The sequence below is a fragment of the Lipotes vexillifer genome, unplaced genomic scaffold (assembly GCF_000442215.2).
Source record: "Lipotes vexillifer unplaced genomic scaffold, Lipotes_vexillifer_v1.1 scaffold208, whole genome shotgun sequence".
NCBI classification, from domain to species: Eukaryota; Metazoa; Chordata; class Mammalia; order Artiodactyla; family Lipotidae; genus Lipotes; species Lipotes vexillifer.
Window position 1 is genome coordinate 808,838 of NW_006785067.1, and position 19,093 is coordinate 827,930.

The window sequence follows — 19,093 nt, forward strand, 5'->3', positions numbered from 1 at the left end:
ATGGCTTCAGTATATGTTTAAATACGCCATAAAGAACTGAATTATCTCGGAACAATGGGGCAACATATTTCACCTTAGAGTCTTAGAAGACTGTCTACTCAACAAAATCACTAAGTCTTGTCCCAGCAGCTATGAGAGACAGAGAAATGTAAAAGGATTGCTGGGGGACCATCCTCTAGCAGGACTGTATTTTCTCTTTAATGATAGGGATGGATTTTAGGGAAATCCAGGGTACTTGTGCTTCATTATCCAAGTGCAATAACTTTCTCAAATGTTGACCTGTGTTTGATATTCGATGTGCTGTATAATTTTCTCCTTGAAATTTCCTGTCGTCTTCCATGACTTTACTTTTGCTCTTCTGATTCTGCCACTGTATCACAGACCATTCTTTCTTTCCATTTTGCTGGCTCCTTTCTCTCCTTCCATTCCCTAGATTTTGGCCTCCCCTGAGTTCAGACCTGCAACCATTCCCTTCCCTTAGATGACCAATCCTCCCCTACCAATTCCCACTATCTCAAATGGCAAATGCACTCCATCTTCCTTCTCAAGACTCCCAGTTCTACATTTCTACACATTGCCAGACAGCTGCTAGACACTGATTTTTTGAATGTCCTTTTCTCACAGGCTTATGAAAGGTTTAAAAGGTCTTTGCTTTTAGGTTGAATTAATTACAAATGTTAAATAAAATGTTGTAAGATCTGGCAATATTGGGTCTTCATTCCCACATGGCAATAGCCGTCTGAAGCTGAGCAGGGGCTAAGCCCGTAGATGGTTCACAAGCTGCCCAGCCCATGGCTTCCACTTCCTATTGTCTTCTGTCCAGCAGCTTTTTTATTTGCTTACCTCCCTGCCACCTGCAACCATTTGGCTTTGTGCTCACTGTTACAGAAAACATGTCTAAAACCAAATACCATTTAAAAAATATCTAAACTGCTTGAGTTGCTGACATTCTTTTTTTTGTTTTCTGAATTTTTGAATTTTATTTCATTTTTTTTTTTATACAGCAGGTTCTTATTAGTCTTCCATTTTATACACATCAGTGTACACATGTCAATCCCAATCGCCCAATTCAGCACACCACCACCCCACCCCCCTCCGCTTTCCCCGCTTGGTGTCCATACGTTTGTTCTCTACATCTGTGTCTCAATTTCTGCCCTGCAAACCGGTTCATCTGTACCATTTTTCTAAGTTCAACATATATGCGTTAATATACGATATTTGTTTTTCTCTTTCTGACTTACTTCACTCTGTATGACAGTCTCTAGATCCATCCATGTCTCTACAAATAACCCAATTTGGTCCTCATTATGGCTGAGTAATATTCCATTGTATATATGTACCACATCTTCTTTATCCATTTGTCTGTCGATGGGCATTTGGGTTGCTTCCATGACATGGCTATCATAAATAGTGCTACAATGAACACTGGGGTGCATGTGTCTTTTTGAATTATAGTTTTCTCTGGGTACATGCCCAGTAGTGGGATTGCTGGGTCATATGGTAATTCTATTTTTAGTTTTTTAAGGAACCTCCATACTGTTCTCCATAGTGGCTGTATCAATTTACATTCTCACCAACAGTGCAAGAGGGTTCCCTTTTCTCCACACCCTCTCCAGCATTTGTTGTTTGTAGATTTTCTGATGATGCCCATTCTAACTGGTGTGAGGTGATACCTCATTGTAGTTTTGATTTGCATTTCTCTAATAATTAGTGATGTTGAGCAGCTTTTCATGTGCTTCATGGCCATCTGTATGTCTTCTTTGGAGAAATGTCTATTTAGGTCTTCTGCCCATTTTTGGATTGGGTTGTTTGTTTATTTAATATTGAGCTGCATGAGCTGTTTATATATTTTGGAGATTAATCCTTTGTCCATTGATTCATTTGCAAATATTTTCTACCATTCTGAGGGTTGTCTTTTCGTCTTGTTTATGGTTTCCTTTGCTGTGCAAAAGCTTTGAAGTTTCATTAGGTCCCATTTGTTTATTTTTGTTTTTATGAGTTGCTGACATTCTAATCATGGCACCCTCTTTCTCCCAGACTCCCAGGCTTGAAACTCAAATCACTCATGATTTACATTATTCGTGATACTCTCCTCAAGTGTTCATAAGCAATTTTTTTCACAAAATTTTACACTTCCTGTCTTAGAGACAATCAATAGAGTGATAATGGGCCTAAGATGCCATCCAAATGGTTTCTTTTACAATCTTGTCAATTCTTCCTTATTTATGTCTGCCACATCCCTTCCTTTTCTATTTTTATTGTTGATCTATCATTTCAGGTTCTTCTTGCCTCATCCTTCAGCTCCAACAAAAGCCTTGTTTTTTATTGTTTATGCATTTTCTGATTATAAATGTTGTCAAAGGGCTAATAACACCCCCTCAACTGGTAAAAGAGAATCTGACCTTTGGCTTATTCTAACTCTGTCCCCCTGGAAATATGATCATCATATTCAGCTATAACACTTAGCAACACTGAGTGTGGTGAAAAAAACCTCTGATTGGAACATTGCATTTAGGCTGGGTGGAGCTATAAACACCTGATGGAGATAATATATTTTGGGCTTCCTAGATTGCAGTGACTCTTTTAACTGCATGCCTTTAGCAGGACCCAGGGAAGCTATGTCTATGGTGCTGTTATAAAAGATGATGGCTCCTGTAGGGCTTTAAAGCCAGGGCAGCTCCTGCACCTGCTTTAAGTGTCTGTCTCTTGGCACTTTAGCTGTGCTGTTGTGCTGGGCTGCTTCCAGGGCTCCTACAGGGGAGGGAGGCCAGTGCTGCCCTGCCCTTCTGAGTAGTTTGTGTGAATGTGTGTCGGGGGTGGGGTAGTCTAGTGAGTTGGAATGTTTAGTGAAGCCCAAGAACGCCCCCATCCTATGAGGAATGTCGAATAAAATCTCATTCTAGAATACCTGGAAAATGCAGAAAACTATGAAGAAAGGAATAAAAATTACCCAAATTATCACCATTTAATAATAACCAACAACAGCACAGATGTTTCTTTCAGTTTAAAAAAGACATATATACTTATGTTTGCATATTGCATATATAATTTCTTAAACAACTTTTAATATTCAATATTATCTAATGAGAATTCTCTGACTTTACACATTACAAATTATTTCCCATCACCTCCAGGGGAAAAATCCAAATTCCTTAGTCTACCATTCAAAACCTCACACAGTTGGGCCCCATTGGCTCTTTCACTGTGCTTTCTACCTATCTACATTCTGTCTTTCTTCTAGACTAGCCCACATTTTATCTCTTATTAAGACTTTCTGTACCATCCTAGCTTAAAAGAATCTTTCTATGTTCTGAATTTACTGTCTGTGGCCCTGGCACTTTCATGCTTATTAATGTTTTAGATTTCTTTGCTTGTGTATTATGTTTGTACATCTGTATCTACATCATTATCTATATATCCTACACCTACCTCCATCCATCTGAAATATTACTAATGCCAAAGACACAGACACTTTAGATTCCTCCGAGGAACTTAACATGGGGCCCTGTTCACAGTGCATGTTGAATACGGGGGTACTGTTTTTTAAAAAGTTTAGGACAACAGACAGTTCAATTTACATAGACAGAGTGTGAAGGGATTAATTGAAAACAACGATTTTGAAGTTTACCTGTTCTCCATGGAGTGTCTGGAGAATCCTGATGACTCCATCCTCCATCCTGTAGATGACCACCTGGCCTGTATGATTGTACCGTGGCTGTCCGGCAATGTAAAGCACATCTCCAGAAACAGTGGCGGAGTTTACTGTGTAACCTAATGAAAGACAGACACTGGATATACTCACTGACCCCTGGGAGTTTGCATGGAATAAATTAAGATCCATTTTAAATGGTTGGGAGAATCATTGTTATATGTTTATATGGACTTCTCTTTTTTTGAAAATAAATATATATACTTTAATGCAGGTAAGTTTGTTTAGGTAGAAGCTTTTAGTGTGCTCCCTAATTATCTACCTATCTAACTGCTTCATTCTGAAAAGGTATTTTTCCCCAAACCTCAGTTTTTCATTGTTTAAAAGCACAAATGATATAACATTGACAGAAAAAGAAAACACACACATATACACACAAACTCTCGCAATCTTAATTTACCCCTTTGAAATAAATCAATTTTATTTCATTTGGATGCATGTGTCTGTGCTATAGAAATCGATAACTTTATACAGTTGTAATCATCGTAAATGTAAACCTTTTCTGTATTGCTGCCTAGGTTTTTAATTGTAATTTTAAATGGTTGAAGCTTCCTTCTCAGTTAAGGTATAAATGCCTTGTGTTTATACCATAGGCTCATTCCCTGTTGGAATGGTGGAATTTAGGTGGTTTTTAAATTTTTTGGCATTACACTTAAGCCTGCAAAGACATCTTTGAGTATTTTATTTTTTTCTTTCTTTGGATTTTTTTGATGACAAATTTCAAGGAATAGATTACTGGAGCAAATTTTTAATGGTTCTTATAATGTCTGACAAATTGTTTCCAGAATATTTGTACTAATTCATTCCAGGAACAGCCACTGGAGAGAGTAGTTTAACCAAATTCTTACAAACATTAGGTACATTACTATTATTTAAAATTGTGGATGCTCTAATAAATGTTAAACAATATCACCATGCTGTGATTTAAATTTTCATTTGTTTGATTAAAAGTGAGCTTGAACAGTTTTTCACAATTATTCCTCTTTTTAATTGGGCCTTCATGACCTTTAAAATTTTAAACTGTGTCTTTAAAGCTGATTATTATTAATTTTTGAGTGAAGAATTAGATTTATTCTTTGTATCTCTAGAGAACAGAGCTAAATCAATGGATAAAAATTACCACGTGGAGATTTCAACTCTACAGAAGGAAGATATGTTCTAATAACCAGAATGGTCCATCACTGGAGTAGAAGGCAGATTATTTTTCCAAATGCCACAGAATAGCAGTTTTTACTGAGAAAAGGATTATATTGATAACTTACTTACCCAGTATTTTACCATAAGATAATAGTTCCACTTTCTTCCAAAACTTTAAAAGAGGAACAGAAGTTTTGTACTGAAATATGTTTATTCTTACAAGTCCTAAAGGAACACAATTCCTCAGCCATATTCCCCTTCATGAATATTTTTCTCATTTTCATTTCTTCAACTTAGAGCTTTTTAAAAAAATTACTATACATAATAGACTGTAAAATATTCTTTTTCTAATGTGTAATGTGTTCTATTTTTATGTTACTAACCACAGTATTGCTTAAAAAATAAAAACTTTAGGGTCATGTTTATACATAAATAAAATGTAAAAGAAGACTGTGCAAGACAAAGGTGGTTGTATTTCATGCAGCTCTATTAGAAATATTAAGAAGAGAGTGGGGTGAGTGGGGTGAGAGTACACAATGATTTTTTTTTTTTGCAATTTTCAGAGCTATGAATGCAAACTGGTAAAAGAACCTTTAAAAAATAAGTTGAAAATTATGTCTGAGGCTTGGAGTTGTGTGATTATCTACTTGACTTTGATGATGCGCAATTGATTACTAAACCATTAGCTGAAATCTTCACAGTGACAATAACAACCAGTCAGGTAGTCCTGGTTGAAGCTCAGGCATCTAAAGACAATAAAGAGAAAGAGAGAACAAGGGCCCAGTAAAGTCTAGTCGTAATAGAAGGATAATCATTATAAAGATTTAAAAGCTTAATATCACTTTCTGAAAAGGAAAGGCACACGATTGAAGAGAAAGGAAAATTGATGGCATAGTTCTGTGTGTAGATGTATAAAGAGTAAACTCTGTCAGCTCTCACGATTCACTTCTTGGGAAAAGTGCTAGGATCTGGTGAGGTAATGGGAAACAGGTAGGATCTGACTTGATGTCATGAATTGGCCTCACATCTTTACTTTTCCTCGTGAATCAGCCTAGCGTGATTAGAAATCAGCAAACTGGGTGGGGGAGGTAGGGAACAGGATCTCGACTGTATTCTCACCAGCAAACCCACTTGCTGAGTGCATGTTGGCAAAAGGCACTTACTGGGCTATAGAAAGACAGGTGGATGATTCCATCCTGAGGGAGGTTGCACAGCTTCAGTTCCTGCTTCTTTCTGATTATTATTGGTTACTATGGGATTTTTTAATAAACTGTCTACCTCTCACTTTTCTTCTTCAGTAAGAATTTCCATAGTCTAACAACTTTCAATCCACATGGATTGGGAGAACACATTCAAACTCTGCTTAATGTGTAACCCGTACAAGGAAACATTTTGAAAGCTTAATTTTAGATTTAGAATAATATTGGGGGGAAAAAAAGCTATTTTTCTCCCCTGACCTCTTTCTGAGTGCTTTTCTATTTTGGAAGAAATCTTACATATAATAGACTTTATGTTGGCAAAATGTCTAAAGCACCAACCTGTGACTAAGATAATGAAAGGATTTCTGAAACAAACCAAAAAAAACACATCATCTGAGCAGACTGTAGACAACACACCCCCAAATTTCCTTTTCTGGGCAGACAGGAGTCATGTATTATAAATACTGTGGTCAGAAATGAAGGTTGTCTTAATTTTTTTTGCTTACGGCAGTAGCTTTCAGTCTTGAATTCTCTAAGTCTGCTCTAAGCAAATCATTAACCCAAGGATTTTGAGAATAATAGATTTAGGGTTCTTTAAGTTTATTTGTTTTTAAGGAATTCAATGACAATCACTCAGAATACCAAAATTACTGTAGTGTTATTTATAAAATAACATTATTATTTAATATATTATTAAATATCGTGTTAAAGTGTGTGAACTTCCTTAGAGAAGTGACAATGTCACTCACATCTTTGTGGACTTCAATGTCTTTGTGGACAATGTCTTTAATGTTGTAACTATTCAATACTAATTAGTAGCAGTATTAATGTCAGCTACTCTTAGTAGGTATGTAATACGCCTGTATTAGTTTTCTATTGCTGTTGTAACAAATTACCATAAACTTGATGGTAACACATCACAAATATATTATCTTTTAAAGTTAGAAATCAGACCTAGGTCTCCCTGGGCTAAAATCACAGTGTTGGCAAGGCTAGGTTCCTTCCGGATGCTGTAGAGGAGAATCCATTTCCTTGCCCACTGTGGCTTCTAGAGACCACCCACATTCCTTAGCTGTGGCCCCCCTTCTCCATCTTAAAAGCCAATATTGCATATTTCTGACCATTTTTCTATAGTTCTATCATCCCCTGTCCACATCCAGGAAAGCTTCTCCGATTTTAAAAAACCCATGTGATGAGATTGGGCCCAGCCAGGTATCTCAGGATAATCTCCTCATGTCAAGATCTTTAACTTAATCACATCTGCAATGTCCCTTTTGCCATATAAGATCTGGATCTTGGGATTAGGACATGGACATCTTTAGGGCATTGTTCTGCCTATCATGATACTAATAATAAGAGGAATGTTTTCTATATAATATTACATAATATAGACAATACCTATTGAGGGTCAGCTGCCTGTCAAGCACAACACTAAGCACCTTACAGGTATTATTTAATCTCATTTTCATAACAACCCAAATTATATATATATTTTTAATAAATAAGCAAATTCAGGCTTTGAGGAATAAGGCAATTTGTCTAAAGTCATAACCAGGGGCAGAGTCAGAAAACAAACTCAAGATTCTATGACCTAAGAGTATCTCTGTACTGTCTGACTGTATACACAGTGCCATAACCACTTCAAGTCACTTCAAGTATGATGGGATCAGCAGCTTTATAATTTTTATTTTTATGGGTGCATGATGTTCCACTAAGTGGATTTACTATTTACCATTTACTTAACTATTCCCTTATTTTTGAACTTTAAGGATATGCCATTTACCTCAATAAAATACTATGAAAACAACTGTTCTCTTGGCATTCTTAAATAATTGGATTTTTTCTTTAGGTTAGATCCTCAGAAATGAAATTTCGAGGCCAAGGTGGTGTAAACATTTTTATGGCTCTGGATACACACTGTCAAACGACTTTCCTAAAAAGTTATATTACTTTATATGCCACTGTTACAGATGAGGATAAATGTTCTCAAATTCTTCTATCTAGGATGGAAAGAAACCACAGGTTAAACTGGTTCTTGATTTCAAGGTATTTCACATAGAACAGTCTCATAGAATCTTAGAACATGAAGAACCTTTAGAAATTACCTAACCTGAGATTGGTTCAAGATGGAGGAGTAGAAGGACGTGCTCTAACTCCCTCTTACGAGAGCACCAGAATCACATCTAACTGCTGAACAATCATTGACAGGAAGACACTGGAACTCACCAAAAAAGATACCCCACATCCAAAGACAGAGGAGAAGCCACAATGAGATGGTGGGAGGGGTGCAATCACAATAAAATCAAATCCCATAACGGCTGGGTGGGTGATTCACAAACTGGAGAGCACTTATACCACAGAAGTCCACCTCCTGGAGTGAAGACTCTGAGCCCCATGCCAGGCTTCCCAACTAGGGGGTCCAGCAATGGGAGGAGGAATTCCTAGAGAATCAGACTTTGAAGGCTAGCGGGATTTGACTGCAGGACTTCGACAGGACTGGGTGAAACAGAGACTCCACTCTTGGAGGGCACACACAAAGTAGTGTGTGTATCGGGACCCAGGGGAAGGAGCAGTGACCCCAGGGGAGACTGAACCAGACCTACCTGCTAGTGTTGGAGGGTCTCCTGCAGAGGCGGGGGGTGACTGTGTCTCACCATGAGCACAAGGACACTGGCAGCAGAAGTTCTGGGAAGTACTCCTTGGTGTGAGCCCTTCCAGAGTCCCCCATTAGCCCCACCAAAGAGCCCGGGTAGGCTCAAGTGTTGGGTCACTTCAGGCCAAACAACCAACAGGGAGGGAACCCAGCCTCACCCATCAGCAGACAAGCAGATTAAAGCTTTACTGAGCTCTGCCCATGAGTGCAACAGCCAGCTCTACCCACCACCAGTCCCTCCCATCAGAAAACGTGCACAAGCCTCTTAGATAGCCTCATTCACCAGAGGGCACACAGCAGAAGCAAGAAGGACTACAATCCTGCAGCCTGTGGAAAAAAAAAACATATTCACAGAAAGATAGACAAGATGAAAAGGCAGAGGGCTATGTACCAAATGAAGGAACAAGGTAAAACCCCAGAAAAACAACTAAATGTAGTGGAGATAGGCAACATTCCAGAAAAAGAATTCAGATTAATGATAGTGAGGATGATCCAGGACCTCGGAAAAAGAATGGAGGCAAAGATCAAGAAGATGCAAGAAATGGTTAACAAAGACCTAGAAGAATCAAAGAACAAAAAAACAGAGATGAACCATACAATAACTGAAATGAAAAATACACTAGAAGGAATCAATAGCAGAATAACTGAGGCAGAAGAACGGATAAGTGACCTGGAAGACAGAATGGTGGAATTCACTGCTGTGGAACAGAATAAAGAAAAAAAGAATGAAAAGAAATGAAGACAGCCTAAGGGACTTCTGGGACAACATTAGATGCAACAACATTCGCATCATAGGGGTCTCAGAAGGAGAAGAGAGAGAGAAAGGACCCGAGAAAATATTTCAAGAGAATATAGTTGAAAACTTCCCTAACATGGGAAAGGAAATAGCCACCCAAGTTAAGGAAGTGCAGAGAGTCCCAGGAAGGATAAACCCAAGGAGAAACATGCCGAGACACATAGTAATCAAGTTGGCAAAAATTAAAGACAAAGAAAAATTATTGAAAGCAACAAGGGAAAAATGACAACATACAAGGGAACTCTCATAAGGTTAACAGCTGATTTCTCAGCAGAAACTCTAGAAGCCAGAAGGGAGCGGCATGACATATTTAAAGTGATGAAAGGGAAGAACCTACAACCAAGGTTACTCTACCCGGCAAGGATCTCATTCAGATTCGATGGAGAAATCAAAAGCTTTGCACACAAGCAAAAGCTAAGAGAATTCAGCACAACCAAACCAGCTCTACAACAAATGCTAAAGGAACTTCTATAAGTGGGAAACACAAGAGAAGAAAAGGACCTACAAAAACAAACCCACAACAACTAAGAAACTGGTAATAGGAACATACATATCAATAATTACCTTCAATGTAAATGGGTTAAATGCCCCAACCAAAAGACACAGGCTCACTGAATGGATACAAAAACAAGACCCATATATATGCTGTCTATAAGAGACCTACGTCAGACCTAGGGACACATACAGATTGAAAGTGAGGAGATGGAGAAAGATATTCCGTGCAAATGGAAATCAAAAGAAAGCTGGAGTAGCAATACTCATATCAGATAAAATAGACTTTAAAATAAAGAATGTTACAAGAGACAAGGAAGGACACTACACAATGATCAAGGGATCAATCCAAGAAGAAGATAGAACAATTATAAATATATATGCACCCAACATAGGGAGCACCTCAATACATAAGGCAACTGCTAACAGCTATAAAAGAGGAAATAGACAGTAACACAATAATAGTGGGAGACTTTAAGACCTCACTTACACCAATGGACAGATATCTAAAATGAAAATAAATAAGGAAACACAAGCTTTAAATGACACAACAGACCAGATAGATTTAACTGATATTTATAGGACATTCCATCCAAAAACAGCAGATAACACTTTCTTCTCAAGTACGCACGGAACATTCTCCAGGGTAGATCATATCTTGGGTCACAAATTAAGCCTCAGTAAATTTAAGAAAACTGAAATCATATCAAGCATGTCTTCTGACCACAATGCTATGAGATTAGAAATGAATTACAGGGAAAAATACGTAAAAAACACAAACACATGGAGGCTAAACAATACATTACTAAATAACCAAGAGATCACTGAAGAAATCAAAAAGGAAATCAGAAAATACCTAGAGACAAATGATAATGAAAACACGATGATCCAAAACCTATGAGATGCAGCAAAAGCAGTTCTAAGAGGGAAGTTTATAGCAATACAAGCCTACCTCAAGAAACAAGAAAAATCTAAAATAAACAATCTAACCTTACACCTAAAGGAACTAGAGAAAGAAGTACAAACAAAACCCAAAGTTAGTAGAAGGAAAGAAATCATAAAGATCAGAGCAGAAATAAATGAAATAGAGGGCTTCCCTGGTGGTGCAGCGGTTGAGAGTCTGCCTGCTGATGAAGGGGACGCGGGTTTGTGCCCCAGTCTGGGAAGTTCCCACATGCCGCGGAGTGGCTGGGCCCTTGAGCCATGGCCACTGAGCCTGCATGTCCAGAGCCTGTGCTCCACAGCGGGAGAGGCCATAACAGTGAGAGGCCCACGTACCGCAAAAAAAAAAAAAAAAAAAAAAAAAGAAAAGTGAAATAGAAACAAAACAATAGCAAAGATCAATAAAACTAAAATCTGGCTCTTTGAGAAGATAAACAAAATTGATAAATCATTAGCCAGACTCATCAAGAAAAAGAGGCAGAGGACTCAAATCAATGAAATTAGAAATGAAAAAGAAGTTGTTACAACAGACACCACAGAAATAAAGCATCCTAAGAGACTACTACAAGCAACTCTATGCCAATAAAATGGACAACCTGGAAGAAATGGACAAATTCTTAGAAAGGTATAACCTTCCAAGACTGAACCAGGAAGAAATAGAAAATATGAACAGACAAATCACAAGTAATGAAACTGAAACTGTGATTAAAAATCTTCCAACAAACGAAAGTCCAGGACCAGATGGCTTCACAGGTGAACTCTATCAAACATTTAGAGAAGAGCTAACAGTCATCCTTCTCAAACTCTTCCAAAAAATTGCAGAGGAAGGAACACTTCCAAACTCATTCTATGAGGCCACCATCACCTTGATACCAAAACCAGACAAAGATACTACAAAAAAAGAAAATTACAGGCCAATATCACTGATGAATATAGATGCAAAAATCCTCAACAAGATACTAGCAAATAGAATCCAACAACACATTAAAAGGATCATACAACATGATCAAGTCGGATTTATCCCAGGGATGCAAGGATTCTTCAATATATGCAAATCAATCAATGTGACAAACCATATTAACAAATTGAAGAAGAAAAACCATATGATCATCTCAACAGATGCAGAAAAAGCTTTTGACAAAATTCAACACCCATTTATGATAAAAACTATCCAGAAAGTAGGCATAGAGGGAACCTACCTCAACATAATAAAGGCCATATATGACAAACCTACAGCAAACATCATTCTCAATGGCAAAAAACTGAAAGCATTTCCTCTAATATCAGGAACAAGACAAGGATGTCCACTCTCACCACTATTATTCAACATAGCTTTGGAAGTCCTAGCCACAGCAATCAGAGAGAAAAAAGAAATAAAAGGAATACAAACTGGAAAAGAAGAAGTAAAACTGTCACTATTTGCAGATGACATGATACTATACATAGAGAATGCTAAAGATGCCACCAGAAAACTATGAGAGCTAATCAATGAATTTGGTACAGTTGTAGGACACAAAATTAATGCACAGAAATCTCTTGCATTCCTATACACTAATGATGAAAAATCTGGAAGAGAAATTAAGGAAACACTCCCATTTACCACTGCAACAAAAAGAATAAAATACCTAGGAATAAACCTACCTAGGGAGGCAAAAGACTTGTATGTAGAAAACTATAGGACACTGATGAAAGAAATTAAAGATAATAAAAACAGATGGAGAGATATACCATGTTCTTGGATTGGAAGAATCAATACTGTGAAAATGACTATACTACCCAAAGCAATCGACAGATTCAGTGCAATCCCTATCAAATTACCAATGGCACTTTTTACAGAACTAGAACAAAAAACCTTAAAATTTGTATGGAGATACAAAAGACCCCGAATAGCCAAAGCAGTCTTGAGGGAAAAAAACGGAGCTAGAGCTGTTATCCTCAATTTATAACTGAATGTTTGGCACACTGCAGGTACTCATTATTTATAAGTGCTTTCTTGATCAACCCAGAATCAGGCATTTTAGCATGGCGAAATGAACACTGGAATAAGAATCAAAAAACCTAGATTCTATTTTCAGATTTGCCACAGTTAGCTGCGACATAATATTTCTACTCCTCAATTTCTTAATTTGGTAAATTAGATGTGTACCATTCACTTTCTAAGATCTCTTTTAATTGTAAAACTCAATATGAATTTTAATGCCAACCCCTTTATTTTATATCACAATCCTCCAAATATTTAAAAGACATGCAGTGTATACTTTGTTTTCTAACCACCAGTTTTTTCAGGTTTGGTGGGGAGAGGGATGGGTAGATGGGGATTATTTTTAGATCTGTATCCTTCAGAGAGTTTTCTACTGGCAATTCTAGTTTGGCATTTTCTTTTGTAATGTGTGTTGCTTAGGACAATGCTTAGAATACTTTAGCTGCTCTCCGACTAGGGCAGAATGAAATAGGACTTTTATGAGAAATAGACTAGACTTCCATTACTGCAGTTTAACATGTCTTATGGGGGTTTAGCACTCCCATTATACCTGCTGCTTACCACTATATTTTTAATTATCGAAACCGCTTAGACTCTTTATTCTTCTTAAATCCTGTTGCCTCTACAGCTTTAATACGTGCCCTTGAATAAGATGTATGGCTGTGCCAGTAAAGACCTGCCACCTTCCTATAAAATAGAAAGAAACTGGGATAGAGAGAGAAAAAGACTTCCAGGACATAAAGATCCCAGACAGGACTGCTAACATGCTAAAATATGAACACAGCACGTATTTGTTTTCTTTACCACTGTATCCCCAGCACCAAGAACAATGCCTGGGGCAAGAGAGACGCTCCCAAAATATTTGTTGAGTGAAGAGAGAGAGCTGAGAAACCATACCCTGAGGGTCCTTTCCATCCTAGTCCCTCCCAAGTGTTTACTGAGCTCGACCAGTGACAGAAGCGTCCCCAGCTATCCCCCAGGCAGCTCCCAGCCTGACACAGATTCAGAATAAAGTGACACCAGACACACACCTCCTCGTTCTAGGCAAGTCTTTGGAAAATCGTTACATTACTGGGTTTCACTTCAATATGTATCTGATTGTGAACAGAGGTATTAAAGAAGTCATATGACAAAACAAGTTAAAAGTTTACTCTCCAAAATTAGGACCCATAGAGAGAAACTAATGATAGAGGATATTTAAGAGAATATGGGAGTCTGATCTTCAGGATAGTCCAAGTCAAGTTTTCTTTTTCTACCTTTGTTTCCTGTCCACTGGGTCTGAATCACTTCTTGACATTAACACGAACACCCGACACAGAGAGACCTCAAAAAATGTGCATTTCAGCCCAAATCACTTCCCGTGTCGGCAGCCCTTCTGAGAAAGTCTCCTCCACGTTCTGTTACTTTTGCTAAGGCTACTCAGAGGCCATCATGGGTATCTAACATCTAAAATATCTAACTCTTAGACGTGATCTCTCTTACAAAATACGCCTATATAAATATAAGCAAATAATACTAAAAATAAAAAACACAGAAATTTAAAAAAAAAAAACTTTCTCTCAATTACATACAAACTTTACCTAAATAAGAAGCAAGAGGTTCATTCTTTTTGGTAGACTCAACATTAAAGGTCGTGTTTTGGGGAATTAGGATTTGATTAGCCTTCTGCATGACGACTGTTCCATTCCAATCATAGGCTCCTACTGCTCCAAGCATGACCCAGTCCTTATATCCAAATAGAGAAAACAATGATATTTAACAAAAATAGTAAGAGCAAACACTTACATAGCATTAACAATATGTTAAGTACTGTTCAAAGTGCTTTACATATATTAAATCATAAAATCGTCACAATAATCCATTGGGCTAGATGCCATCATTACCACTTCTTTTACAGAAGAAACTGAGGCAGAATAAGTAAATTTCCCTAGGTCATACAGTACAATTACACACTGAAATGTCAATATTCTTGTGCAGGGACCACGGTACCATTTCTTCCATCAGCTACAAAGGATATATTTTCTAATCTTGCCTTTCTGCCTTATGGCTGCTAAGAAGCCTGGGTCTTGAACATGGAATTCTAGCAAGACCCTTGAATACTCTGACACCAAGAAAAAGATACATTCCATATCTTTAGCAAATAGGTTAAATATTTTATTTAGCTAGATGTATAATTATAGAAGGCAGACCTCAAACTGTCTGATTCACAATTATTAGTACAATGTAGTAAGCTGTGTATGATAACATGCTTTCCTAATAAGAAGCCTGTGGAATGCTGTTTCCTATTTGGATTAGAAACAACATGGTCTGAATAACTGCTCATGCCATGAGCTGCAAGTTGCACCTGTAATGCTGATGTCTGGGTGTTGGCTTTGGGAAAGGAAACCTCAAAAAAAAAAAAAGTTTTCTACCAAGTGGTCAATGTACCTGTGAATAATGAGCACTGAAGCCGGTCTGAGACATTTCCATCTCAAAAGAAGCTGCCGACTGGTCAGCTGTAGCTGTAACAGAGGAGAATTGCCTTTAGCACACTGCTGATTTGCAGTAGACAGAGACCTAGTACAGTCTGTGGTCTTGACCAACCAGAACTTCTAGCATCTTTAGGGCATTTTCAGCCACACATTTCTCAAACTCAAAATTCCTAGGTAGGGCTGGGTGGAGGACGGAGAGGGTTAGCAGAAGGGCTGTGTCTCACATTCCTGACTGTTAGTTTCCCCATCCTGGCTGGAGGAGTTGAATTCATCCTTCTGTTCTTATACTCTAGCACTCTTACAGATCCTATGGAGCTTTGGATCAACGTGGCTGAAAGCTCTGTGTCTCACCCTCATGCCCTGGGAATCCTCCTGAGATGAGGCTAAACTTACCTGATATGTCACAGGGATAATAACATTTGATTCACATATTTAAAGAGGTTTCTTTTCTTTTTTTTCTTTTTTTTTTTTTTTTGCGGTACGCGGGCCTCTCACTGCGGTGGCCTCTCCCGTTGCAGAGCACAGGCTCCGGACACGGAGGCCCAGCGGCCATGGCTCACAGGCCCAGATGCTCCATGGCATGTGGCATGAACCCGCGTCCCCTGCATCGGCAGGCGGACTCTCAACCACTGCACCACCAGGGAAGCCCTAAAGAGGTTTCTTGATTCTCCCAGCCTCACTTGCATTTCCTGCCCTATATCATCTCAGAATTCCATTGTGTGATAAAGGGTTTAGGGATTCTGGGTTGGTATTTGCTCTGATTTCTGGCTGTGGGTGTCACTCACAGGTCAGGATGGGACTTTCTGACAGGGCTCCAGGCCACATGCTGTCCAATCACACTTTTTTTTTTTTAAGATCCTGTGCCCATTTTGAAGCTCTTTACTGAAACACAGAAATAATCCAGAGCATTCTATGGGAGTGTGCTGCTCTCAGAATATTCACCAAGCCAAAGCCACAGCCTCCTAAGGGGATTAAGGGAATGTTGATTAATTTGCTTTCAGGAGAGAGTTACTGATTTATTTGGCCTTGCTGATAAGTTAAATATAGCACATAATTTTTTAAAAGTCAAACTACTCTTTCTCTGAGGCATGAGAACAATCAAATTTGTGAAACCAAACTTATTTACTAGTTATTTACCTGCATAAATTTGTTAACAAATCCATCAGTAATTGCCTTTTTATAGGACTAGATTAAATGGGGAAATCAATCAAGAATTCAACTATATCATTTTAATCTCAATACAAATTGCCCTCTAACTTAAATGACTGAGATGCACTTTAACTTTAATTTGAACCTTTATTTTAGGCCCACAATGGTGTAAGGTGCTTTCTCATTTATCTCTGCAAGATCAATTATAAGAATGCAGTAGTGGAGAGCTACATAGTTCCAGCACCTTCCCCTGCCGCTGTTCTGAGAACAGAGAGAACAACTGAGAACAGAGAGAAGGAAGCTCTGTGAAATTCTGCCTGCTGAATTGGCATCCTGGCAAAGCACACTGTACATGCCGGAACTTCTTAATGTCAGCTCCTCCCTGGACTTGTTCATGGGTGTTGCGATATCTACTCTGACCACTGTGCAGCTTCCAGTTAGGAATTTCAGCATTTTTCCCAGTGCTTGATGGGAACTGGAGACAGTAGTTTCCTGATTTTATGGGCAAATAGCTGGTACGCTCACCTCACTAGGTGGCACTGTCCTTCAGCAAGCATGGTTTTCACAATTGCTGCTAGTTGTCATCTAAAGATAAATGTTGATAGGAAATGGAGATTTCCAAAGTAACAAGGAAATGAAGCCCTTTTGGATCTCATTGTGAAAAAAGAAATAGGCTAGTAAAAACACTGCTTTTGGTTAGCCCTGAAAGTGCAGCAATGAAGATATGGGAGATATTTTTAATCTGTGGAGTTCCTTATAAAATGATTTTGTTTTTAAATATGGAGACACTTCTTGGGTATGTAGGCACTTCAATGTATAACCTTTAACTCATGGTGTAGTTAGGTTAGAAAGAATCTGAAAATGTCATTTAAGGCAAATTGATCCCCCCTCCACCTGAGAGCTGTTACAGGATTCATTTCTACAAGTCTTAGGTTATATTTACTTGCTTACTTAAGATGAGATTTAGAAATGAAATAGAGACCCAGATGTAAGCAACATATGTATGGACACGAAGGGGAGACTGAGAAGGTGCTTGTAAATTTCTGTTTAAGACGAAAAACAACAGTCCTCAGTGTGTCCTGTCCTCACAAGGACAGAGTCAATAGGATTCAGACAGAGCAGAAGAGTAGCATGGTCTGGTGGTTTCTCATCCTAGGCTGAGAAAAAAAGGCATATTCTCTGAGTCTCCAGATTATCAGAGAATGTGAAGGAAGAGGCTTTTTCAGTTTGCCTGGCATAACAATTCTGAAGACTTCTTTTTCTGTCAGGGAAGATCTAGTTGCAAAGTACATTGTTCCTTGACATTGTCTACCTAAGGCAGAGGAGGGAATGCCATGACTCATTATCCCCGATGGCCAGCTGCCGTTGAAAAATCAAAGAAAAAATTTACAAAGAAGTAACATCACTCAGACAAATATAGTGAACCAATGTTTCACTGCCATGTGTCTTGAGGCAGAGTTCCATGAAGACCTTTAAAATGGACAAGGAGAAAAATAGGAGAAAATAAATGAACAAAGAAGTTATAATACAAGAACTGTCCTACAGAAGCCCAAAATGAAAAACAAAGACAAATACAAAAACAAAACTTGAGTTAGTGTCTCCATTTTCTAAACCTGTGTCACAGAAAAGGAATAAAACAGGGGCTTCCCTGGTGGCGCAGTGGTTGAGAGTCCGCCTGCCGATGCAGGGGACACGGATTCGTGCCCCGGTCTGGGAAGATCCCACATGCCACGGAGCGGCGGGGCCCGTGAGCCATGGCCGCTGAGCCTGTGCGTCCGGAGCCTGTGCTCCGCAATGGGAGAGGCCACAACAGTAAGAGGCCCGCGGACCGCAAAAAAAAAAAAAAAAAAAAAAAAAAGAAAAACACATGGGCACATTTTTGTTCTCGCGTGTCTACATTGACCATTGTCTTCATCTGGCCCTCACATCAGTACTGCCAGGTCCTTACAGAGAGCTGCCAGCAGACACAGTGCTATGTGAAATACCCATCTCGATGGACAGATTTATATAAAAGGACATTGTTCCATGGTGGCTATTGTACACAGTAAAAACGCATTAGTCACGTGGTAGAAATAAATACCAAAACCAATTACGCTGAGTTTGAATTGTAGAGAGAATATTCAGGCTTATGAGAACTAGTCATACCTTCCAGGGCAAAGATTCTTTCTCCCAGAGCTTCAACAATAGTTACTAGTGCCAATTCATCAGAGACATTGAAGAAATGCTTTTCAGTGGGTTCACTTGCAATTGATTTTATTTCCTCCACAAATTTTTCAGCGCTTAAATTTCCTCGATTATAGCTGCCAAGAATCTGAGACGACAAAAATAGCAAGAATATCTTTTAAATTCTGTATGTTAAACAAGAATCGCAAGCATTTTGTCAGTAAGCAAGAGAGTGTATAGTAGTGTGGCATAATGAAATTTTTATGTACTTCCACATTCTTAGAAGGGTAATTTTCAGAATCTGTAGATTCTCTAATATTAACTGTTATATTCTATAATTGCTGTAGGAAAATATAAAGGGCATCTTGTATGTTTGCAAAAGTTTCTTCTCTGGCATTCCT

General features: G+C 38.4%; 1 protein-coding gene across 2 annotated transcripts in view; it reads right to left on the minus strand.

Annotated features, from left to right (window-relative positions):
• ITGA1 (integrin subunit alpha 1) overlaps positions 1 to 19,093 on the minus strand; it is a 175,360-nt gene that overhangs the window by 41,443 nt on the left and 114,824 nt on the right. For both annotated transcript variants that reach the window (XM_007457201.1, XM_007457202.1), the window contains 4 exons: positions 18,675 to 18,840; positions 15,337 to 15,410; positions 14,490 to 14,634; positions 3,629 to 3,771 (listed from right to left, as the gene is read on the minus strand). In XM_007457201.1, coding sequence (XP_007457263.1) covers positions 3,629 to 3,771; positions 14,490 to 14,634; positions 15,337 to 15,410; positions 18,675 to 18,840 — 528 coding nt within the window. The remainder of the gene's footprint in view (positions 1 to 3,628; positions 3,772 to 14,489; positions 14,635 to 15,336; positions 15,411 to 18,674; positions 18,841 to 19,093) is intronic.